The sequence below is a fragment of the Ruditapes philippinarum genome, unplaced genomic scaffold (assembly GCF_026571515.1).
Source record: "Ruditapes philippinarum isolate M1 unplaced genomic scaffold, ASM2657151v2 ctg16_1_1_1_1, whole genome shotgun sequence".
Taxonomy (NCBI): Eukaryota; Metazoa; Mollusca; class Bivalvia; order Venerida; family Veneridae; genus Ruditapes; species Ruditapes philippinarum.
This window is the reverse complement of record NW_026867154.1, coordinates 136,579-163,037: the sequence shown is the minus strand read 5'-3', so window position 1 is coordinate 163,037 and position 26,459 is coordinate 136,579. Positions and strand designations below refer to the sequence as shown.

Below are 26,459 nucleotides of genomic sequence, written 5' to 3'. Positions count from 1 at the left end.
TTTTCTCCTTGAGCCAGTCATTTTAATGCTGCTATCAAACAGGTTATACATCATATAGAAAAGCTTTGTCACAAATGGTAGCACCACATCGAATACATCATCAATAGTTCCACCGTCTGCTCAAGGTATATTTTCACTTTCAACATTACATTATGTCTTCACTGGCTTGTTTTTGGCACATTGTGTAATTTTCATATTATATACAATCAGAGTGATGGCTGACTGTAACATTTCAGGCGATAATTATATTAATAACAGTGCTTTAAAATTGTAATTATCATTTTTTTCTATAACATTACTTAACTTTAGATTAAGCTGTTTGAATTAGAAGGAAATTATTTATCATGATTAAATACATAAAACAATCTTGTACAAATTTTATATTAAACTACTGCAAAATAAACTCTGTGAAAAAAAGTGACAGGTGTGTTGTTGTTGTTTTGCTCTAAAAAAAAGCTTTTGTCATGATCCTGATGTTAGAGTAAAATTGCACCATTTAGCCTTTTGCCCCCGGCCTTTTTAAAGAAAAGAGGGGGTTGTTGAAATGGGCTCTGCTATTCAGCCCCTCTGTCCATCAATACAAACAGAGGTACTTGTGTGACTAGGAGAACTATGGGTAACAGTACATTTTGTTTGATCATATTCATTCCGTTTATAATTGTATGTCTTGTTAAGCCTTGTGTCACTAAAATTAACTAAAAAGATCAAAAGAAATGTCACTTTAAGTACCATTTTGTTAGTATGTCCATCCCTCTGTCACACTTTTGTGTCAGTCCATATCTAAGCCATTCATCAAAGGAATAATAATAATAACAAATAATTGTTATAATGATACAATGTGTCATGCACAACACCCAGACCCCTACTTCCAAGGTCAAGGTCACACATGGTGATAAAACAAGGTCAACGTCACATATGGTGATAATAAATTGGAGGGTATATGTTGTGTCCTGTCCATAACTTTCTCATCCATTAAGGGATTTTGATAATACTTTGCACAAATGATCAAAATAATGAGATGATGTGTCATGCACGACACCCAGATGCCTACCTCCAAAGTCAAGGTCATACTTGGAGGTCAAAGCTTAACATGATCTATTATTGGCTACATTTTGATTTTGTGTCCGGTCCATAACCTTTTCATAGATCAAGGGATTTTGAAATTACTTGGCACAAATGTTCACAATAATAAGACTCTGTGTCATGCGCAACGCCTGGACCCTTACCTCCAAGGTCTTTTGGAGACAAAGCTTAACATGGTCTGTTAAAAGGTATCTTTTGTGTCTGGTCCATAATTTTTTCATCATTCAAAGGATTCTGAAATTACTTGGCACAAATGTTCACAATAATGAGACAATATGTCATGCACAATACCCAGATGTCTACCTTCAAAGGTCAAGGTCACACTTGGAGGTCAAAGCTTAACATTGCCTGTTATACTGTATATTTTGTGTCTGGTCCATAACTTTTGCATAGATCAAAGGATTAAGAAATTACTTGGCACAAATGTTTAAAATAATGGGACAATGTGTCATGCATAACACCCGGATCCCTACCTCAAGGTCAAGATCACACTGAGGGTCAAAGCTTAAAATGGTTTGTTGTGTTCGGTCCATTTGAAATAGCACAACTTTGTGCTGTATGTAAGCCTCCCCTTAGGCGGGAGATATTAGTAATAATTCTGTTACAAATTCTTGTTTTGCAAAGTTATGCCACTTTTTGATAAACATTTTTTTTTTTTGCCCTGGTTAAAAAATACTCATTTCAGACATGGAGTATTTGTTTACTATCAAAATAAGAATGCATTTCAGAAGAGGCAGTAACCTTATAATTCATTTTTGCTTATTTATACCCCTTTTGGACAAAGAATTTCTTTGTGAACTATTTAAATTTTATTTCTCACAAACTATAAAAAAAATTTGATTTCTTTTCTTATGGGTACTAACATAGTAATTACAGGATAGGACATCTTGTATAGTATATAGTGGTGTTTCTTAATGACTGAGGTACAAACTGGTTGAAACTAGTCAGTATTACCCCCAGCACAGTAAGTCAATTATAAATAGTTTTATAACTGTAAAATTTTGTCTTATGAACAAATATCTGGATTATTTTTGTTTTGATGTGATGTATGTGGATAAGTTAGTAATACAATGTACATATGGAGAGAAGGCAAGCACTGGTACAGGATCAAGTCATCCTTGTTCACTTCCCTGTGATATATAACTGATTCTTGTTTTCATGACATGTGTAATCAATCGTATGTTTGTTTTTCTGGCTTTTACACCTTTTTTAGCCAGTTGTTGGTCACATCTTAGTGACCAACCAGCTTTCCTGGATAACCGACAAGTTATTACTAATTTCTCCACAAGTGACCGCCTGCTAATCCCACATTATTTTGAATCGGCGGTGAAGAAAAATGACTTCTGTATGTCAAAGTACATTTCCTTACCTTACAGAGAGCTCACATAATACAATACTTATCATACAGTAAACAAACAAGAAACACATGGATAAAATTTGTATACCATTTACTATACAATGTTGCTTAAACAAGTTCGACTAGAAATTTTACAGTAATAATTTAATGATATAAAACATATACTGGATAATGATGGCACGGGATATTCAATACAGTACACTGACAACAGGAAATTGTGGAAAACAATATAAAATCTATATAACATAAATCATATTGCTATTCTGAATGATTCTGAAGAATTTTGCTTTAATTGTATATCGTTAGCCGCATGCTTTCATTAACTCTCATCTTCTTTATTAAAATTTTCAAAAAATTTAAAGTTCTGTATCAAAAAAAGTATATATTATATAAAAACAAAGCATTTTCCCCATGAAAACAAGTTTCCTTTAACCTACAGTATAGTCCTGTCCCAATCATTTCATATGAATACTTCAATATAGAGTGTAATTTTCAGCCTGTTCTTTGTGTTATCATTGTTCCAAAGCTCTCCTTGTAACAGGGTTATCTTACATACTTGTAGAATTTAGAGTCATGTGAATACTACATCCATCTATTCTATTCTATACTTCATAATATATTGCTTACAAATAAATATCAGATTGTTGAATGAAATGTATGTTGAAAAACATTGTTTTCCTTCAACAAATCCATGCCAACTTGACAGCTACCAAAACATGCAGGAGATAAAAAAAACAAATATGACTTATTAAAAAAAACACATAGCTAAAAATTTCACAACTGATGTTTGAAAATTTGGTGGTCTGGTGTTCGTCCTTAAAGGGATATTCAGGCAAAATAATGACAAAACTATCAAAATGATTTTATGTACTCAAATCACACTAAAATGACATTTCTTAAAGTTCTAGCATGAATTTCTGTTTAAATTCTACATATTTTGGGTTTGAAGCGTAAATATATCTATTTTATTGAACAAAATTTAGACGCCAATAAAATCAACGAATAGTTTTAAAACAAGTCATGTCACTTGAATAAACCCTTGAAATTACAATAACAGATATTGTATGATTGAAACAAGTCTAAGTCATTCATTTGACGTGTTCTTTAACGTTTCCAGAGTTCACTTTGACAACTATTGTGAAATCCTAGCGCTCTAACCTGACCCACCTTTTTATTCTTTATATGGAGAAAAGTTTTGTTCTTTTGACTGTCTAATGTATTCATTTTGGGAGCATTTACAGAATAATAAATGAAAATTCCAAAACTAAGAAATAAAAATTTTGCCTGTGTCTCCCTTTAAAAATACTGGGAGTCTTGTTAATGATCTCACTCCGAAAGATTTTAGGTTTTTGATTAAAACATGTTTTCGATGTATCTAACAGTAATGCTACATCATGGATCAATTTAAAACTACTACATTAAATATCTAGTTACAACATTAGTATCTCTAAACCTATAACACACCATAGTAACAACAGCATGCCTTCAGACAAGAAAATAAACAAGTTTCAAACAAATAATATGTAGGGAAAGCGTTACTAGTTTTAGAAATACTAGTTTTAGAAATACTGGTTATGTCAATATTCATAGTACATTTGATAATTTAACACTAAATATATTGTATGATTATTTTCTAATCATATTTTCATTTTATAACTAACAAAGTAAAGGCTATTTTAGAATGATTGTGACATTTAAAATAAAAATTTTGCTGATAGTGCCTTAGTTAAGACATAGGCAATTTATCTAAATACTTAATGCCAAGATTACAACTACCACTTTCTTAAATACAAAAGAATGTTATTTTTTTTTTAAACATTCAGTCATCTGGAGGCATGCAGCATCAAGTGTAAATATGTATTGTATATACACATATAAAGTAACAACAACAAGTATATTTACTTCATGATCTACCCACTATGACTTGACTGGAAGACATTATTATTTAGATATAAAAATCAACTTCATAAAATATCTAATTTTCTTTTTTTTTTGTATGTAACATGTTGTATTCATTTAATATCAACATTCTTACAGCTAATTATAATGTTTACATTTTCATATATAATATTTTGTCTTAATTTCATTTTTTATATATCAAACCATTAATTTGCTGGTGGTTATTAACCAGTACTGACCAAGATCAGCCAGTACTGACCATGATCAGCCAGTACTAACCAAGATCAGCCAGTACTAACCAAGATCAGTCAGTTCTGACCAAGATCAGTCAGTTCTGACCAAGATCAGCCAGTTCTGACCAAGATCAGTCAGTTCTGACCAAGATCAGCCAGTTCTGACCAAGATCAGCCAGTACTGACCAAGATCAGCCAGTACTAACCAAGATCAGCCAGTTCTGACCAAGATCAGCCAGTTCTAACCAAGATCAGCCAGTTCTGACCATGATCAGCCAGTACTAACCAAGATCAGCCAGTACTAACCAAGATCAGCCAGTACTAACCAAGATCAGCCAGTTCTGACCAAGACCAGCCAGTTCTAACCAAGATCAGCCAGTACTGACCAAGATCAGCCAGTACTGACCATCAGCCAGTACTGACCAAGATCAGCCAGTACTGACCAAGATTGGCCAGTACTAACCAAGATTTGCCAGTACTAACCAAGATCAGCCAGTTCTGACAAAGATCAGCCAGTACTGACCAAGATCAGCCAGTACTGACCAAGATCAGCCAGTACTGACCAAGATCGGCCAGTACTGACCAAGATTGACCAGTTTCTGACAAAGATCAGCCAGTACTAACCAAGATCAGCAAGTACTGACCAAGATCAGCCAGTTCTGACCAAGATCAGCCAGTTCTAACCAAGATCAGCCAGTTCTGACCAAGATCAGCCAGTTCTAACCAAGATCAGCCAGTACTGACCAAGATCGGCCAGTACTTACCAAGATCAGCCAGTACTAACTAAGATCAGCCAGTATCTAACCAAGATCAGCAAGTACTAACCAAGATCAGCCAGTACGAAAGGAAATCAGCCAGTACTGACCAAGATCAGTCAGTACTGACCAAGATCAGCCAGTACTAACCAAGATCGGCCAGTACTAACCAAGATCAGCCAGTTCTAACCAAGATCAGCCAGTACTGACCATGATCAGCCAGTACTAACCATGATCAGCCAGTACTAACCAAGATCAGCCAGTTCTAACCAAGATCAGCCAGTTCTGACCAAGATCAGCCAGTTCTAACCAAGATCAGCCAGTTCTGACCAAGATCAGCCAGTACTAACCAAGATCAGCCAGTATCTAACCAAGATCAGCCAGTACTAACCAAGATCAGTCTGTACTGACCAAGATCAGCAAGTACTGACCACGATCAGCCAGTACTGACCAAAATCAGCCAGTTCTGACCAAGATCAGCCAGTACTGACCAAGATCAGCCAGTACTAACTAAGATCAGCCAGTATCTAACCAAGATCAGCAAGTACTAACCAAGATCAGCCAGTACGAAAGGAAATCAGCCAGTACTGACCAAGATCAGCCAGTACTGACCAAGATCAGCCAGTACTAACCAAGATCAGTCAGTTCTAACCATGATCAGCCAGTACTTACCAAGATCAGCCAGTACTAACCAAGATCAGCCAGTATCTAACCAAGATCAGCCAGTACTAACCAAGATCAGTCTGTACTGACCAAGATCAGCAAGTACTGACCAAGATCAGCCAGTACTGACCAAAATCAGCCAGTTCTTACCAAGATAAGCCAGTTCTAACCAAGATAAACCAGTTCTAACCAAGATCAGCCAGCACTAACCAAGATCACCCAGCACCAGCACAGCTGTGCCTTCTATCATGGTCTGTGCTCTTTGCTATTCAGTAAGACTGATTGAAAATGATTACTGGTTTTATCCAGACAGAAATATGGACAAGTCCAATTATGATAATTAGCAGTGAAATAAATTCTTGTTATACATGTATTTAAGACGTTTTTTACCCTGATCATCATGTTCTTGTATAATTCTTACAATACTACTTGTGACTTGTGTTTTTTCAATATGAAGTACCTAAGAATATATGTAATAATGATAATCTAAATACCTTGTAGAACTCACCAGAGTTACCTTTTGATCTGACATTTTATAAATTAATTTAGAAATATGGTCAACAAAAATCATGTTAATATTTAGGCATACTTTTCTTGGAAATCTAGCAAAAATAAAATCAGATCTTTACAAAATACAAGCATTTTAATTTGAAGAACAATGATTTGTGATCATGTTTTGACAGATCTAATGTGACATATTATAAATCAAGTACAGAAAACACATAATTTTTAGCATATGAAGGTTAACAGGATCAATGTAAACAAACATACCAGAGTACAAGTAAATACAACAGAAAATAATCAGATATTAAAAGAACAACAAACATTTTGGTTGTTGGAAATATTAACAAAAGCTAGACAAAACAAAAAGTGGTCACTGACAACATAAAGATATACTGTATTTTCGTTAAATTAATCATGTCAGTCATTAAATAAATCATGTTAGAACTTGAATATTAAAATGTACGTATATGAGATTTTAATTTTAAAACACTAAAATTGAGCTATAAAAAGTCAGCATTTAGTTGCACTGTATTTATGTACAGGCTGGCCTAGCTGTACTCTATTGACATAGACTGCACAAAATTTATGTACAGGCTGGCCTAACTCATAACTTAAACGTAAACTGCAAATAGTTTTATGTACAGGCTTGCTTAAGGTATACCGGTTGAAGCAGATTGACTGCATGAATGTACAGACTGGCCTACTTTTACATTACTGACATAGACTACATGTATGTACAGGCTGGCCAACATTTAAACTATTGACATAGACTGCAGGTCTATACAGGCTGGCCTAGTTCACTGACTACATGAATGTACAGACTGAATGCAAAGGCTGGCCTAGCTCTATACTTTTGACATAGAGAACATGAATGTACAGTCTAGCCTAGCTCTTTACAATTGACATAGAGTACATAAATGTACAGGCTGGCCTAGCTCTAAACTATTGACATAGAGTACAGGAATGTACAGGCTGGTCTAGTTCTATACTATTGACATAGACTACATGTATGTACAGGCTGGCCTAGCTCTATACTATTGACATAGACTACATTAATGTACAGGCTGGCCTAGCTCTATACTATTGACATAGACTACATTAATGTACAGGCTGGTCTAGTTCTATGCTATTGACATAGACTACATTAATGTACAGGCTGGTCTAGTTCTATACTATTGACATAGACTTCATGAATGTACAGGCTGGCCTAGTTCCATACTTTTGACATAAAGTACATGAATGTACAGACTGGTCTTGTTCCATACTTTTGACATAGACTACATGTATGTACAGGCTGGCCTAGCTCTATACTATTGACATAAAGTACATGAATGTACAGACTGGTCTAGTTCCATACTATTGACATAGACTACATGTATGTACAGGCTGGTCTAGCTCTTCATTATTGACATAGACTTCCTGAATGTACAGGCTGGCCTAGTTCCATACTTTTTGACATAGACTACATGTATGTACAGGCTGGCCTAGCTCTATACTATTGACATAAAGTACATGAATGTACAGACTGGTCTAGTTCCATACTATTGACATAGACTACATGTATGTACAGGCTGGTCTAGCTCTTCATTATTGACATAGACTTCCTGAATGTACAGGCTGGCCTAGTTCCATACTTTTGACATAGACTACATGTATGTACAGGCTGACCTAGTTCCATACTTTTGACATAGACTACATGTATGTACAGGCTGGCCTAGCTCTATACTATTGACATAGACTACATGTATGTACAGGCTGACCTAGTTCCATACTTTTGACATAGACTACATGTATGTACAGGCTGGCCTAGCTCTATACTATTGACATAGACTACATGTATGTACAGGCTGACCTAGTTCCATACTTTTGACATAGACTACATGTATGTACAGGCTGGCCTAGCTCTATACTATTGACATAGACTACATGTATGTACAGGCTGACCTAGTTCCATACTATTGACATAGACTACATGTATGTACAGGCTGACCTAGTTCCATACTTTTGACAAAGACTACATGTATGTACAGGCTGGCCTAGCTCTATACTTTTGACATAGACTACATGTATGTACAGGCTGACCTAGTTCCATACTTTTGACATAGACTACATGTATGTACAGGCTGGCCTAGCTCTATACTATTGACATAGACTACATGTATGTACAGGCTGACCTAGTTCCATACTTTTGACATAGACTTCATTAATGTACAGGCTGGCCTAGCTCTATACTATTGACATAGACTACATTAATGTACAGGCTGGTCTAGTTCTATACTATTGACATACACTACATGTATGTACAGGCTGGCCTAGCTCTATACTATTGACATAGACTACATTAATGTACAGGCTGGTCTAGTTCTATAATATTGACATACACTACATGTATGTACAGGCTGGCCTAGTTCCATACTTTTGACATAGACTACATTAATGTACAGGCTGGTCTAGTTCTATACTATTGACATACACTACATTAATGTACAGGCTGACCTAGTTCCATACTTTTGACATAGACTACATGTATGTACAGGCTGGCCTAGCTCTATACTATTGACATAGACTACATGTATGTACAGGCTGACCTAGTTCCATACTTTTGACATAGACTTCATTAATGTACAGGTTGGCCTAGTTCCATACTACTGACATAGACTAACAATAGATAAAATGTATATACAGGCTGGCCTAGCTCTTTACAACTGACATAGGCAAGTTAATTTTGCTGTTGGCACTCTATGGAGAGTAGGGGTACATTCACTACTACCAGAATCTAATACTAGTATCAGAACTTTTAAGACAAAGCTATGTATGGACTGAAATATTTGCACCCATGTGAATGGCAAGACATTCTCACCTTAACATGAGCAAATAAATAATTGAATTCAAGACTATTTATAGCCTTTTGATAACACATGATTTAATTGTGGCTTTAATTTTTTGTAGAATGTTCACTAAATTATTTGTTTTGCTGTTTGCCAAGCTGTTCCCGATTAGGATGAAGTAAAATCGACAGCTGCTTAAACATGTTGTGTGAAGTTCACATGAGTAAAACAAAATGAATGGTATCCTAGAATACTGATGGCAGTAAATAACTGTTTCCTATAACTAACACCTGTATCAATGATATGATCTTCCTGTTGCTGTTTTTAAGTAATTTATCTTAAAATTGTCATTGTCAGTTACAGATTTTCCTCTGAACATCAGTTTATTCTCATTGATTTTATATTTTCGGAAGCCATATGCTTCTATACGCTGTAATTCGCTGTACTTTTTACGTAATTCTATTGCTCGGTGTTTACCCCACAACTTCTTTATATTTACTATAACTTGATCAACATTCTGAAACAGAAAATACAGGTTACCTTATTTACACAATTTAATACAGTTGTAATAGCTCAGTATCATTCTAAAATATAAAATTTGCATTTAATATTTCTATTAAATAAACACTGATTGGTCATATAAAAGTATAGTACACAATGTAAATAGGTTTAACACAAAAATTGGCAATAATTATCAACCTAGATTTATATAAATCTTTGTGTTAATGCAAATCCCAGTGCATAAACTGCTTATTTGAATTTTATCTTTGCATTGCCACCCTACAACTAAATGTTTGCAAAAAAGCTAAATGGCTCTTCTTCTTTATGATAGAATATACTTCAATTATTATTATGAACCATATAAAAACTTCAACATCTAAAATATCCAACAAATAAAAATTCGCTGACAATAGTGAGAAATATCAGCGAACAGCATGGATCCTGATCAGACTGCGCGGATGCGCAGGCTGGTCTAGATCCATGCTGGTCGCAAACCCACTATGTTGGTTTTGTCATGACACGGCTCAATTATTATTATATACAGCAAATATAAAACTTACAAAGAAAGTTCCACTATCAAGTATAAGAGTAAGAATGTCCCAGAAAGATTTGTTCAAGTCAATATAAACAAGATTGGTGTGTGACATAGGTAGATGTTTCTGTAGAGCTTCCTCTAATGTCACTGGTTCTATGACACTCCGCTCATACCTGTAATTATAACATGTTCAATTAACAATTTTACCATTGACTTTGTATAATAGTTATTTAGAGAACAATCTATTTGTAACAGCTGGAACTGCTGGCTATAAAAGGTCAGGTCTAGACTTACACCAGCTGTACGGGTCTGTTATTGATGCAAGCACTAATAGGGTAACTGCCATTTGATCCACTGATTACAACAAGAGGAACATGATAACTCTTTATTTCTCATCAGAATGAAGTCGGCAACAACTTTTATATCATACTAAAACCAGCATAATCAATTATTCTCAATATAGCCTCAATAACCTTGACATAGTTACCTCTAACCTGATATACTAGAAAAGATTCATGCCTAAATATCTGATATTCAGTTAAAATAAAAATGTTCAAAGGCTAGGAGGAAAGAGATTCTAATAAGGACTATGACTCCAGAAAACGGTAAAGAATCAGGAAAAGTAAATCAAATCTATTTCAGTAACCTATGACCATTATTCAGGGCAAATATTGCTTCCAGACATAATATGATTGAATTTGGTAAAGGTGCACTAAAACATGTTTTGACATCAAATATTTAAACACAACGACTATAAGTCTGAAGTAGGTCCTTCACAATACGTGTGAAAATATAAGTAACCCTCAGAGTTAAGTCAATCTTTAGTTCAAGAGATATAATTTCAACATTTTTGGTAGATGTTCACTTGTTAAATTTTGAGCCAAGCTCATCATTTTCAACAACCTTGGGTTCACACTAGTACTAAATATCTAAATCTGTCTAGAGAAAAAGACAATATCTGCAAGAAAGTAGAAATTAAATTATTTGAACACAAACATCTCAGATACTTAACTTTGCATTATCAGAAGAAAAGTTGTTTCTGAAAAACAAGAACTGACAGATGATGTAAATTGTACGATATACATTGTATATAGCTTACTCTGGCAATTTGTGGGCAAATATCATTGATTGTATACAGTGATAATATAACTATGGATATCATGTGCAGGATTTCCAGCTTTTATAGGTGAGTGATGACTACAACTGTCCTGCTGAACTGGTTAACCTCACACAAATAAAGAATCTTATACATTCCTTACATTCCCCTATGGAAAGGATATAAAAACTTACTGGACAGAAAATAATGGACAGAACATACCTCCTATGTTTGACAAAGAATGTCACTTCACCCTGATTATTTGATTCTATTTCCAAGGTAACAACTGAACATCTGCTGTTAGGTATTGCTGTAATAGATCCTTGAACACCAGAACTTCTGTAATTTGAGATATTTATAAAAGGTCATCTTTTATGTTATTTCATACATACATATGGAATATAATATAGCAATGAAAGATATTTCATTTTTAAATGAATACGGAAAAATAATAACCAATAAATACATATAACAGTACACTGTTCTTTTCTTTACCTTAACCTTTCAAATAAAAATTACAATGAATGAATGAGAAATCAAATATCAGGATAAATGTACAAACATTATATCATAAACATGTACAATACATATAGCTTAAATATATATAACAGGATTCTTAAAAGATAATTGAAACTGATATTTGAATTTTATGAGATAATTTCAGTGCCAATCAAAAGTAGTGTTGCTGTTTTTGGAACATATTTCAGTGGAAGAACATTACACATATGAAGAGAAATTCAGCAAAAAAGCACACCATTATCAGAAAAATGTACATGATAACTGATCCTATATACATGTCATAAGTTTCAAATGAATGCTGTCTTGCATGTAAAACTTTAACCAAGACTTTTTTTTTATGTTCACAAAGGGCTATAATTCAGTCAAAATTCATATAAGGGTTATGGGCCTTGGACAGTTAACTATGATTTCGCAGACATGTATTAAGTTTCCAGTGAACAACTTCAGGAGTTTTTGCAGAGTGCTGATGCATGCAAAATTTCTATGTTCAAAAAGGGCCATTATCTTGCAAAAATCCAATCGAAAGTTATGGGTCTTGGAATGTGACCTCCTTTTATGATCTCAAATAAGTGTGTGAAGTAAGTGTGTGAAGTTACAAGCAAATATCCACAGTGGTTGATGAGATATGATGTTGCAATAGAAGTTAAACATAAAACTCTAACCAATGTTTAGCAGGATAGCCTCATTATTCTTTGAAAATCAAGCTAATATATTCACTCAAGAAGGCTGTTTCATTTTCACTTTAAGCTATACCAATGACATAGCCTTTGTCATTTTAAAAAAATACTGCTTTTTATGTTAGCTCAGTGAATTATATTGTTAGCTTACACTTAAACAACAGAATATCCTCTATAAGATAGCTTTCTCATCCAGCTTCATATCTGTAGTAATAATGAATTCATAACTACCTGAATAACACAACATGGCATGGTTTGTTGGGATTTCTGTCTACTGTATCCATACACAGTGTAATTACTGCAGCAGACGGTAAATTTACTTCAAGGTCGTTACTACACGAAGCTTCCACATCATCCATGTAGTCAAGCAGACGATCTTCCTCAAAACCTTCAGAACCTACAAAATCAATACATATTAGTTACAAATTACAATCATGTAATGCAGTGATAGTTTAAAAGACATTCATAAATTTTTAACTAACATTCTGACAAGTTTTAATTAAAACTTATAAATAATTAATCTTTTCCTATTCATTTGTTAACATTATTACATAAATACATTGACAGTACATGCCATCCATACAGTTAAATTATAAAGAGCAGCTAGCTTGAAATCATTAATTTCAAATTCATCCATTATACCTCATACGTAATGAAAGCTATTAAATTATCTAGCTCTGTTTTCATCTATTTAATCAGTTTTAGAAGTGTGCAACTCCAAACCGGTAAACATTTATTATAAATATAGGTCTGACTATGATTCAATGTTTAAACACAGTAAGAGTGCAGGGGAAACTTTGTAATCTATATATGAACATTGTCTGTACAACTACATGGACATTCAACAACATTGTCGCCAAGATATACATGATTTATCATTTCTTATAAACAAAGAATTCATGCTTTCTCAATTCACTTATTTATCACACAAATGGTTATTTAGAAAATATAACATTATGTCGGTAGAATAAATACACATAAGTGTATCAAGAATTACCAGTTTTTTGTATGATTTGCATACAATATGCATTGTTGTAAGATAATTTATGAGTTCTCTGTATTTATTGTTCACACATATGGTCTCACATCTATAATAACCCCTATCAAGAAGTTATATAAATCACCATTACCTAATTCAAGTATTGCTTTATATCAAAACCTTACCATCTATGGCAGGTGGAAAGAGAATAAAAGTTTCTGGCCCTGGGTCTCGGATCCACGACATATAGTAGATACAGGACTCCATCAGTGTCACCTGGAGGCACAGGGTGTCAGAGGCTGCCGTGTGGTACAAGCGGAATCCCTCATGATGAAATAACTCATATAATGCTTTATACCAACTGTATAAATAATCATCATCTACTTTATCTGAAATAACAACATGAAATAGCATTTAAATGTATTACCAGCAGTAGCCCTCCAAAATACACAAATAGATACAGATATAATCTATACAATAGCTTATAATATGTCAAAAGATAAACTTAATTAGAGATTTAAAATTAGATTTCTGCAATGCATACCAATTATCATGACTGAAAATTTACTAACAAAATGAGTGATTATTAAATCATAAGGAAGTCACAGAATTTTAATCTTAGTATGACATTAAGTTTCACTTCTTAGTGAAGAATGCAAATTGTTGCTGTTTTTTAATGTGAAGTTTCAGTTATATATAAAAAAAGAGGCATGTTACACATGGTTAATCTCTCTGGAAGAAGATCATGTTTTGTGCCATTAAAGAAAGCAGTTTCACAAATATACTGCACATAATTATATGCTTTACTGTAGAGAAAACAATTAAAAAAGATCAATATTCAACGAAAGACAAGAAGCTGTAACTAACGAACATATAATGAAACTTTAATTGAACAGTAATCAATCTATAAACTATTAGGTACAGTGAAATATGAGCCACGTCACGACAAAACCAACATAATTGGTTTGCGACAAGCATGGATCCAGACCTGCCTGCGCATCCGCTATCAGTTTCTTTACTTGTTATAGGGACTGTAAGCGAACAGCATGGATCCTGATCAGACTGCGCGGATGCTTGTCTGGATCCATGCTGGTCGCAAACGCATTATGTTGGTTTTGTCGTGACGCGGCTCATATGTATCTGGATTGGACTGTAACAAAACTATATACAGTAAACAAGAGCTGTCGGTAGGACAGCACGCTCGACAATTCTGAGTGCTTGTTAGTAAAAGAACCTTGATAAAGTAAAATTCTAAGTGAACAAAAGGGCCAACTTTTTCTTTTAATTCATGTTACAGTTATAGACCTTGGAGAGAGTCCTATAATGCTCTCAAAGAAGTGTATAAAATTTCAACTTGTTTCAAAGCCAGATGTCAATGCAATATGAAAATATCTTAGGTGGTCTGCAAATTTTAATGTAAACTATAAGTCAAAAAAAGGGGCAATTTTTCTGTCTAAATGCTTTAAAGAGTTACCTACTCCTGTCTACAGCTTTGGGTCATGATGGTGAACACGTGTGCACAGTTCAAAGCCATATGTCAATGGACTTTGAAAATATTTGAGGTGTTACAAAAACTTTAACACAAGAGGTTACGCTGACGATCGGGTGACTACAATAGCTCTACTTATTCTCATCGAATAGTCAAGCTAAAAAATGAAAATTGTCATGTGAAACTTAAACTTATCTACATGTTTATTTATAGTCAGAGATATAATTTCAACTTACCTTTATATTGTGATAGATAAAGCTTTAACTTTCCTATACATACAGTGAGAGACTTAACTTTAACTTAGCTATGTTTAGTGAGAGATGTAATTTTAACTAACCTATTTATTGTAAAAGAGAAAGCTTTAACTTACCTATATATAGTGAAAGATGTAACTGTCTAACACTGGTAAGAAGATGATCTTTGACTATATATTGTAAGAGTTCATGAGAGTGTTTCATGTCTGACAATGTCTCAATTTTTAATATATCTACTACAGGTTGTTTCAGTAGTTCAAACACATTATTCAAGGTTTGTGTTTCATAGGAATTTCTCCCAAAATCTGCAGGGTCGTTTGGCACAATTATGGTTTTGACAACTCTTGTCCTATTCTTTAAAGATGTTCTTACAAAGTCTAAGGATAATTTTTGATGATGGAAAATATACACTGAATATGAAAAGTTAAATGCTAAAATCCTCTCCAAAGAATAATCATTTGTTGGCCTAAAAAATGAAAAATAAGAAATATTATAGTCATACAATGTTTACATAAATTACTGTTTTAACTTGACTAAAACTGTTTATTGTATTTATAACTTGAAGCAGACTGTTTGTTTGAAAATGTCATAAACTGTTTTGAAATCATGAATTTTTCAACAGATATACAATAATGAAATAATGTTAACAAACACAAGAAAATCACCTATTGTATGCACCAGCAGCATGTTGTTTTAATAAAACTCACCCACACACTTGAAATCTTCCAGCATTACACTAATTTAATAACCAGCTACATTTTCAAATTTGAAGAAACTGGTTAATAAACATACAGTTAGTGAACACTATATAGTAAAACGAAATTACCATAAAAAAAAACAAATTGTATAGATAATATTAATTAGATTAACTTACCCAACAGAATACATTATCCTCGGACCTCCTAGCACCAGATTTAAACCTCCTGATTTCTCTAAGCATACTGGCCAGTTTGATACATTTACACCTTGTATAGTATTGTTACACTGATAATGATATAATGTTATAAATTTCAGCAATCTCCTAGCCTCGCTCCGCGCATCTGACAACACTTGTAGCGGACTGTAAGCCTCGTTGAAATACGTAACTTGTATGAAGGCTACTATTATGACAAGGGTGAAGCCTCCATACAACATCATCTTCTTCCGTTTACTAGCAGCCATCATGACTCTTTTACAGTAAAATCCAAAATGCATCAACTCTGCTAATAATCTCCTTACTGTTCAAATCAAGCACATGATAACATTTCAAATACTTTAATTTTCATCGTATGACGAAAAAGCAATTTCCTCTCAAAATCATATAAAATTCTCCCTAGTTTTCCATCATTAAAACTCAACATGAAACTTTTGGTAATTACTCTAATATGTTATCTGAAGAGAAATAGCAAATTATCTAATAACTGAACCACTGACAGCGCTGCACATCAATTAAACTCATTTAATCAATAAAAAGCATCACTTTACAACACAGAAACTTCTCGAGGCAAAACCTTTTACAGAATTACCAGTTAAAACATGGTAATTATGAGAAGGTTGTATATATATCCAGTGGTCTTCCTTTCTCACTCGGTATTGATTAGCGACTGACAAATTTCCCCAGTGACCAATCTGATGTGAAAAGTATATACCGTAATAATGAACAATACTTTCTATGTCACAGAAAACCGAATATAGTAGTAACTAGTTAACTTTCTAAATCACAAAACACAGTCACTATTGAACTTTCTACAGCACAGAACTGTGTCTACCAGTTAACTATGCTTTCTACATCACAGAACACAGTGTCAGAAAGTAAACTTTCTACATCACAGAAGAATTTCTTACATCACAGCACAGTCTCTGACAGTGAACTTTGTACATCACAGTGCACAGTAGGGGATTTTCTCCATCAACGAACAGTGTCCAGTAAACTCTACTTTCTACATCACAGCCGTGTCTAACTCACTTATTCAATTCACATATTGTCTGCCTTGGGTCAGCAAATAATTAGATAGACTGCATTGTTCTCCTGAAGACTGAAATATAAGATATATGTAAAGTATGAAGATTTATCATTATAGAATTATTCAGCATATAACCCAGTCATAATCTACATTACTTTTATATGATAACCACAGATTTAAAGTTAAACAGAAAAATCTTTTTTTTTTCTATTTTAAATCTAAGATAATCACATTAAACATGCAAATGCTCAAATTAAATCAATTTTGTGTAAAAACATAGAAGATACCTGTATAATTATTTCATTAAAATTGTGTGGAAAAGTGGATGTGACTCCCTTCTCTGATACTCTATGTTGTTCAATTTAAAGAGAAAAAAATCCATTTCGGATGATATTAAAGGAAAGAAAACATCAAAAATAACAAATAAAAATTCAAAAACAGAATAGAAAATAATTCCTGAAACATTGTCTAAACTGTAGTAATACCTTTGTAAGTTGCTGTTATAATGATATACTAAACAATAATACAACATACATGTATATATTTGTATACAATTTTTGTAATGTATTATTATACAATCATCACAATCAGAACTATGTACACAAACTGTAAAAACATTCAATATGTAGTTACTAAGTTCAAATAATTACTAAAGAGATGAGAATATATTGTTCACACTCACCTGAAACAATGTCATAATCTTTTCTAACTTAATGTACTAACTAGAATCAGTATTGCAATAAAATTCCATGTAAAAGGCACTATATAGTACAATACAAACAACCTTATTACCATTCTTAAATTGCTTTTACAACACAAATTATAATCATTATTGCTTTTCATATTATATCTGTTTGGGAGGAAAAACAACTTTTTCAAAATTTCTCCTTAAACTGACCTGCCTATACCTAAATAATATCCTTTTAAAATTTTCTTCTTGTAAAATAAAATATGTAATACATAACATCATCAATAAGTATTATCACTATGGTATGACTGTGTGTGCTTCAAACCACTGCCTGAATTCCCCTCTACAAGATGAAACAATATGTTAATTCCCCACATGTACAGAGGGAGAGCCCTGATGTATCGTGATACTTGTCAGTCACATTGATGTATTGAAATCTGTATTGCATTGCAATGTAGTGCCATTTACAAATTTCTTTCTGATACATATTTTGAGAACAAGGTATATATCACAATGGTAATGTAATGATGATACACTGAGAAATCATTTGAGCCCTCATCGCAAAAAGAATCAACAATATTTTTCTGTCAATTGATACAGATATGAACAAGGCAATCTGAAGGACATCTAAATCCCCTTCCGCAGCAGACATGAATTTTTACTTCTTGACCTTTAACCAACCATAATTTGATGTTGTGCCATGCATATCATAAGCACATTTGCTCATCACAAAAGTCTGTTTATATTTAGAAGGTAGACCTTTGTAGACCCTCTTATTTTGTTTGAATTTTTAGGTCAAGGTCTTTGTAACAATGGGTAATTTTAGACTTCATACATGTATATTGACAAGTTTCTTACATATTTTGTTGTATCATGCTTTAGGCAAATTGCTGTTCTGTTGACTTTAGTAATATGTCCTGTTTTACTTATAATACTTTGATTGTAACTTTATTGTATTATTTGTTATAGTTTTCATATTTTACAAATCATTCAGATGAAATTTCAAGGTCTGCTGGTTATGCTTCATGTATAACCTATACCTTAGGGGTAGCCACCTGGTTGTTGCCCTCTGTAGGTGATGCTGGTGATCATTCGTGCCAATTTAATAACAAAATTTAGTAGTTAAAAAGTTATGAAGAGGACATAAAATGGTTGACTTTTACCATTTGACCTCTATGTGTGACCTAGACCCTGGGGGTAGCAACCTGAATAATTTGCACTCCACACATCATCTCATTATGGTGACCATTTGCAGCGTTTTTTTCTCTACTTTGGGAATGGTGCCGGTACCAGACTGATTGGGAAAAAATGCGTTATTTTGACTTAAATTGGGAACTTTTTTATGCATTTTTTCAGCTACAAATAAGATTAGTTATCATGAATAAAGATAGCTAACAGCTTCCACTGTCCAGGTAGAACTATTGAGTGGTAATATAAATGAATAGGTTGGATTTAAGTGATTTCAGAGAAATCACTTGGTCTTGTGGGAATTTTGAACAGCCATTTTGGGAATTTAAACATTGGAAATTGGGAATTTTAATGTCTATTTTCTATTGGGAACAGTACCGTTTTAGGGTAGTAGTTATATAAAGAAAAAAAAACACTGATTTGCGCAAAATTTTCAGTAGTTTAAAAGAGTGGAGAGGTCCAAGTGGACTTTATCATTTGGCATTTAAGTGTGACCTTGACCTTGGGGGTAGCAACCTGGATCAACCTTGCTGGTAGCAACCTGGATGTTGCTCTGCAGATCGTGTCATGGTGGTGATCATTTGTGCCAAAGTATTAAATACCCCTTGAATTGTCAATAAGTTATACAGCGGACATGAAAAATGTTTTAACATTGGACCTTTGAGTGTGACCTTGAGGGTAGTGACTTGATTTTTGTGCTCTGCACATCGTCTCATTATGGTGATCATTTTTGCCAAGTTATTTTAAAACATTGCAGCGGATTAAATAATATGAAGAGGACACAAAAATTAATGTAAACTTTTTTTTTAACACTTGACCTTTAAGTGTAACATTGGCCTTGGACATAGCCCTCTGCACATCATCTCATAATAATGATCACTTGTGTCAAGTTATTTCAAAAGTTTTTAAGTTATGGAGCGGACACGAAAGAATTATGGTCGGACAGACGAAGGCCATTCCTATAAATCCCCTTACCGTTTTGCGGATGGGGATTTTAAAAGAAAAAAAGTTTGACTAACTAATAGATCAGTCAAGAAATTATGAAAATTTACCCTAAACATATATACATGTAGTATGTCTAGTGTCACAGCCATGCAGAAAGAACTGGGCTTGGGGTCCCTTGAACATCGCAGATTGGACTGTAGACTGATAATGTTTTATAAGATATACCATAACCTAGTTGCAATTAATCTCCCAACATATGTTCAAACCCCACATAGATTAACCAGACATATGCACCCCTTATCCCTACGCCTAATATAGGTATCCTCTGACTACTATAAGTACTCTTTCTTCCCTCATAGCATTATACTATGGAATAAACTTCCTTGTAACATTGCCACCCTGCCCAACTTGAGTCAGTTCAAACAGGCAGTGCCGGGTTTGCAGTACTAGTCTTTAACTCCCAGTGTTTTTAAACTATTTTATCTCTTACCATCTTGTTTCTATATTAACGTTTTAACCATGACTAGAATACATTTTCAGTCTCACCTTCCAAGCATGTTAATTCTTGGACTTTTATTTTTTAGCTTTTCTTTTCACCATTTACTAACAATCCGATGTGCACTAAATTCCTGCCTATAACACTCGTAAGAGGGGTTGGCAGTATCCAGAGATAGATAGTACATGTAGTAGGCGCAGACAAAAATATGCTGTCTTTACATAATTGACTGTTTTTACAGCTGTGATGACAAAAGAATCATCAGAAAGAAAAATGCAGCAAGCATTAAATTTTCTAACTTGAATTTACTCTGAATGATTGCATGCACAGCACAGATATTTTTAATGATATTAGAATATATAGAGACTGAAGACTGGTACGCAAGTGAACTATAGAAAAGCATTACACTATATGTCAATGTGTTATTGATATTACTATAAACATATTATGTTTTAAAAATTAGATAGTTTCAGTAAATTTAAGTACCATCTCACTAATTAATGTTTTTTTAATCAATAACATGGCACGTATTTTCGAACTGAAAATAATTTGCCCCACTGATGATTCCCCACCCCCCACCCCATGACCACTCAGCCTGTATTTCATTTGTGGATTTGTGGATTTTTGGACAGTTATCTTTTTACTTATAAGATTTTTCGATTAATCGTAACAATAAGCATATCCCTTATTCTTGAAAATGTCAATGTAATATTACCAGACCTGGGGATGATTACATTGATCAGTAATTGATTTAATTACAATTACTTTCTGATTCTATTGTAATTGATTACAATTGATTACTCAGACTTACCTCTGTAATCAATTGAATTACAATTACTCTAAGAGAGTAATTGATTGATAATTGATTACATTCAATGTAAAGTAGAATCCCTACTAATGACCATACCTGAATTAAGACCACCCCCTTAATAAGACTATTTTTTTACAAAGTTCTTTGTGTCAATTGTTACATGATCCAGAATTAAGAACAACCGCTTATCCACTTTTAAGACTACCTAATTCAGTCCAAATTCTTTGCTTAATTCTTAATTTGACTCAACTATTGAGACCACTGATATTAAAATCAACACCTATCTAGATCTTAAATTTGTTGTTATTATCTGCTTGAATGCTTTACATGACACTTAATTTCACAAGGTGTGAAAAACTGTTATTATTGGGTTATTGTATGAAATAAGGTGAGAAGGTAAATTTTAGAGTGGTTTAATGTTGCTTCTAGCAAATTTATTTTTTGTGAAGAATTATTTTTTATTTCATAGGTGATTTATGTACATCATATAATAATTGATATTGAAATCTGACCAAAGAGAATTTTAAGTTAACTTTTTTTCAGAAATATCATTATATGTTTTCCTCTCATCAGATATCAAAATATACTTTTATAGTGTCTTTTATATTGCGCTTGTAGCTTAAGATACATACTGTTGTTTATTTTTTCAAACAAAATGACTAAAACAGACCATTGTCATAAAGTATGTAAGCAATGATAAGAATGTTCACAGTTAAGACAATGTTGGTCCAGCCCAGATGATGGTCTTAATTAAGGGCTTTTACTGTATAAATGTAAAACAAAAGTTACACTGTATCATGTAAAATAATGGCATCATTTGAATTAAAATAGTTTCCTGTTAAATCTGAAAGTAATCAATGTCAATCAAATTGTAATCATGATTACTGACAGAATTTTAGCTGTAATTGATTAATTACAATTACATTAATCATTTTTGGGCTAGGTAATCAATTACATGATGATTACAGTGTAATCATGTAATCAATTAAAAAATCAATGATTACAATTAATGATTACCCCAGGTCTGAATATTACTATATTTTGTTTTGTTTTATGAACTGTCAACATTCACCTAATTGACCTTGATTTATTATCTTGTACAGTTAATCTCATGTTAATCAAGTTGAACACAACTAAATATATTTTTTCTACATTTCTCTATAATTATACGCCATTGATTCCATTATTATCAATGCTTTACAGGGATAATCAATTGTTGACATAACTTATAAATGCATTGTTGCTTGTGATTTGTGAAGAATTGTATCTAAAAAGCTCAATGAATACTCCAGTTACTACAGTATGACATAACAAGAGCTGTCACAGGAGACAGCGAAGCTCGACTAATAAAATACTGGACGCAGTAAGGAGGACAAAACTATGAAAGAAAAATCAATTATGTATAATTATGTATTAAGTTATAGTAAAAAAATAACATTTGTTAACATAAATTCCAAGATCAAGGGGAATAATTCTAGAAATAGTCATGCTAGAGTTATGGACCTTGCCACACAACATTTGTGTAATGATAAGATATATATATTTGAAGTTTGAAGTAGATACCTTAAAAAATAAAGAAGTTATTATATTTCTTAAAGAAAATCCTAAGTTCAAAGAGAGATAAATCTGTAAATATTGCTTCAAGAGTTATGAACATTGTCACATAAAATGTAATTGATGATAAGGAATAAGTATTTGAAGTTTAAGGTAGATACCTTTTAAAATAAAAAAGTTAAAATAAAAAATAACATTTTTCTAGTAAATAAATCTAAGTTTAAGGGGAGATAATTCTTGCAATATTGGTGCTAGAGTTATGAACCTTGTCACATAAGATGTGGATGATGATAACGTAAATATATTTGAAGTATGAAGTTGATCCCTTTAGAAATAAATTAGTTACAGTAAAAATAATATTTTGTATGGAAAATTCTAAGTTCAAAGGGAGATAAATCTGTAAATATTGGTGCTAGAGTTATGAACCTTGTCATATAAGATGGGGATGATGATAACATAAATATATTTGAAGTATGAAGTTGATCCCTTAAGAAATAAAGAAGAAACCGTAAGAAATAGTATTTTTTTAGGAAAATTCTAAGTTCAAGGGGAGATAAATCTGAAAATATTGGTGCAGGAGTTATGAACCTTGTCACATAAGATGGTAATGATGATAAGGTACATATATTTGAAGTATGAGGTTGATCCCTTAAGAAATAAAGAAGTATCAGTAAAAAATAGTATTTTTTAAGGAAAATTCTAAGTTCAAGGGGAGATAAATCTGAAAATATTGGTGCTAGAGTTATGAACCTTGTCACATAAGATGTGGTTGATGATAAGGAACATATATTTGAAGTTTGAAGTTGATACCTTAAGAAATGACAAAGTTATAGTGAAAAATATTTTACTGCACCAAAACTTTAATCTAAAATCTGGACGCGGACGCGGACGCCGACGCCGACGCCGACGCCGGGGCGAGTAGGACAGCTCTCCATATACTTCGTATAGTCGAGCTAAAAATTAATGAAAACTTGGTCTGCTTTGCTTTTCGTAACAGTAGAAAACTTAATAAATCTTCTAGATGTAGTTTCAATATAAATGACGTATTTCTTCATGTTATTTGTAGTTGCATGTACACTATAAATGACTGGGTTCGATGGTTGGTAGCAAGTGGTCAATTCATTTTTACTAATCATGCACTCCTGTGAGTTCACAATATAATACATGCCTCTACAAATGAGAACTTGGCTAAGTTTAACAAAAAATTAAAAACCTAACAAGAATTACAATAAATTGTTATTATTGAATTTGTTCGAGAGATGGTCCAACTGCTGATTGACCTTTTTGAAAACCTTAGCTAATCAACGTTTTCCGGTATGTTACGGATTTAGCTCTTATTTTACCGTTTAAGGTGAAAAATTTTATGTGTTTGAAAATTATCAATAGTCCTTTAATATCTATTGCAAATTTTCCAAAAAATTAATTGATTATAATGAAAATCAATAAAATTTTAACAGTCATAATGGCATCTTCCATAATAATTTAAATAAAGATATTTTCTGTGTAAACTTGTCAGAGTGTCCGTTTGACCCTTGAAATAACTCTTTGACCCTTCAAATTTCCAAAAAGCATTATTTGACCCTCCATATTCTAGCTGGAGGGTCAAATTTTGTTAACATCATGGGGATTTGACTTTGCAGTCAGTAAAACTTTGTCAAAATGACCCTTAGGATTTCATGGCTAGTGAACACTCTGCTTGTGTATCTACTTTATTTTCTGTACTGTATGGAGTTATTAATACAATGATATAAATTTAATAATTTTCTTACAAAGAAATTACTATTTTATTTCACTTTAATTCAAAAAAGGCCAAAAACATAGAGTTTATTATTACACTTCATAAGGTGAATTCCCCAGAGCTTTGTACAGAAAGTACAGGAAAACAGTGTTTAGCGTAAGGTTTTCGAATTTGTGAATGATGTAGGCTATACATTTTTGGAAGTGGCTAGCCGTACGGGCCCGTACGGCTAGCCAAAAGTTCTAGCAGTACGTGAGTCACGTACGTCTAGCCAGGACTCACTGTATTGTCTAGCCGTACGGCACTTTTCAAACTGAAAGTTATATGGAAGTCGAACATGCATATGTTATTTTGTGCCTCATGATTAGGATTTTTAGTTTTATTTGTATGAAAGATGAATTTTTGTTAATTAAGCACAATCATGCATCGAATAAATAATGATCGGAGTGGAATAAATAAAAAGAACATTGAAAAAAAAACGGTGAAAAGCAAAAATAATTGTATAATTTTCAAATACAGTAGATAAATATCGAACATAAAAGCACAATCAATTAATTAATTAGCCTTAATTTAAGCCTACCATAGAATTTTAAAATGCGTTTCACGGAACATGCAAACTTTCCTTAATGATGGACAAACTTCTATACCGATGACGCAATTATCAGAGCCCAACAACAATAAATTTTTTTTGTTTCATTTTAAAGGTGTCGAAAATTAAACTTAATGAAACAAAAAAGGGTTATCATCAAAATTTTGTAAACTATTTCAGTTGATGTTATTTAACTGCGACCAAACGCTATTTTTTCTCAACGTCTTAATTGAGATGACATTTAAGATCGATATTCGTACTTTTTTTTACTGTAGCCAACATGGCGATTAATCTCTAAAAAGTAAACATACGAAGACAATTGCTGTTTCTTGGTTAAAATCCTCGCTTAAAGTCATAAAATAACATATATGCATGTTCGAATACCATATAACTTTGAAAAGTGCCGTACGGCTAGACAATACAGTGAGTCCTGGCTAGTCGTACGTGACACAAGTACGGCTAGAACTTTTGGCTAGCCGTACGGGTCCGTACGGCTAGTCACTTCCTACATTTTTCAATTCAAATGGTTAAATGAATATGAAGTGTGGCGAATCGTACAGTACACTAAAGTTGAGGGAGTTATTATGGTTCAAATCATGAGCGGGCCAATACATTATATTACCTTGGTTTCAACTCAACTGCCGATACACACTCCAACAAATTACATGACTAAATGTCTAAAATATATTGTTTATTTGTTGTTGTTGTTTTTTTGTAAATTTATTCAAATTATTAATGCATCAACATTATTATGTATACCGATCCTGTTATGCGGGCATATCTTTTTGTTTGAATTTTTTTTTTAAAGAAAACAATAAAAACACTAAGAAAAGAATATCTACAGTTCTGTATGCAAAATATCTTGAACTGCACAACTGTCCTTATCTGTTTAGTTTACCAGTTTACTATACATGTATAAACTATCTGTTTATCTGTTTATGTCAAATAGGACGAAGCCTGCAAGAAACGTGAAGAAAAATTAACTTTGAAACATTAAAATAATAACTAATCTTCAAGATAAACGACAGCAGAAACTCACCATGAAAAAGATCCGCTCTCACTTTTGTATTTAGCACACAATGCATTTAACAGTTTAATGATGACAGATATTAGCATAATAACTGGAAGAGTGGCT

The 26,459-nt window shown here is 33.0% G+C and overlaps 1 protein-coding gene across 1 annotated transcript; it reads right to left on the bottom strand.

Annotated features, from left to right (window-relative positions):
- Positions 1 to 2,514: 2,514 nt before the first annotated feature.
- Positions 2,515 to 26,458, bottom strand: LOC132735057 (uncharacterized). The gene is made up of 8 exons (XM_060721959.1): positions 26,364 to 26,458; positions 16,247 to 17,387; positions 15,489 to 15,838; positions 13,815 to 14,018; positions 12,882 to 13,047; positions 11,677 to 11,793; positions 10,384 to 10,531; positions 2,515 to 9,839 (listed from the first exon to the last, which is right to left on the bottom strand). The coding sequence occupies exons 2-8, from the start codon at positions 16,564 to 16,566 to the stop codon at positions 9,618 to 9,620; spliced, it is 1,527 nt and encodes a 508-aa protein (XP_060577942.1). The 5' UTR covers positions 16,567 to 17,387; positions 26,364 to 26,458; the 3' UTR covers positions 2,515 to 9,617.
- Position 26,459: the final 1 nt, after the last annotated feature.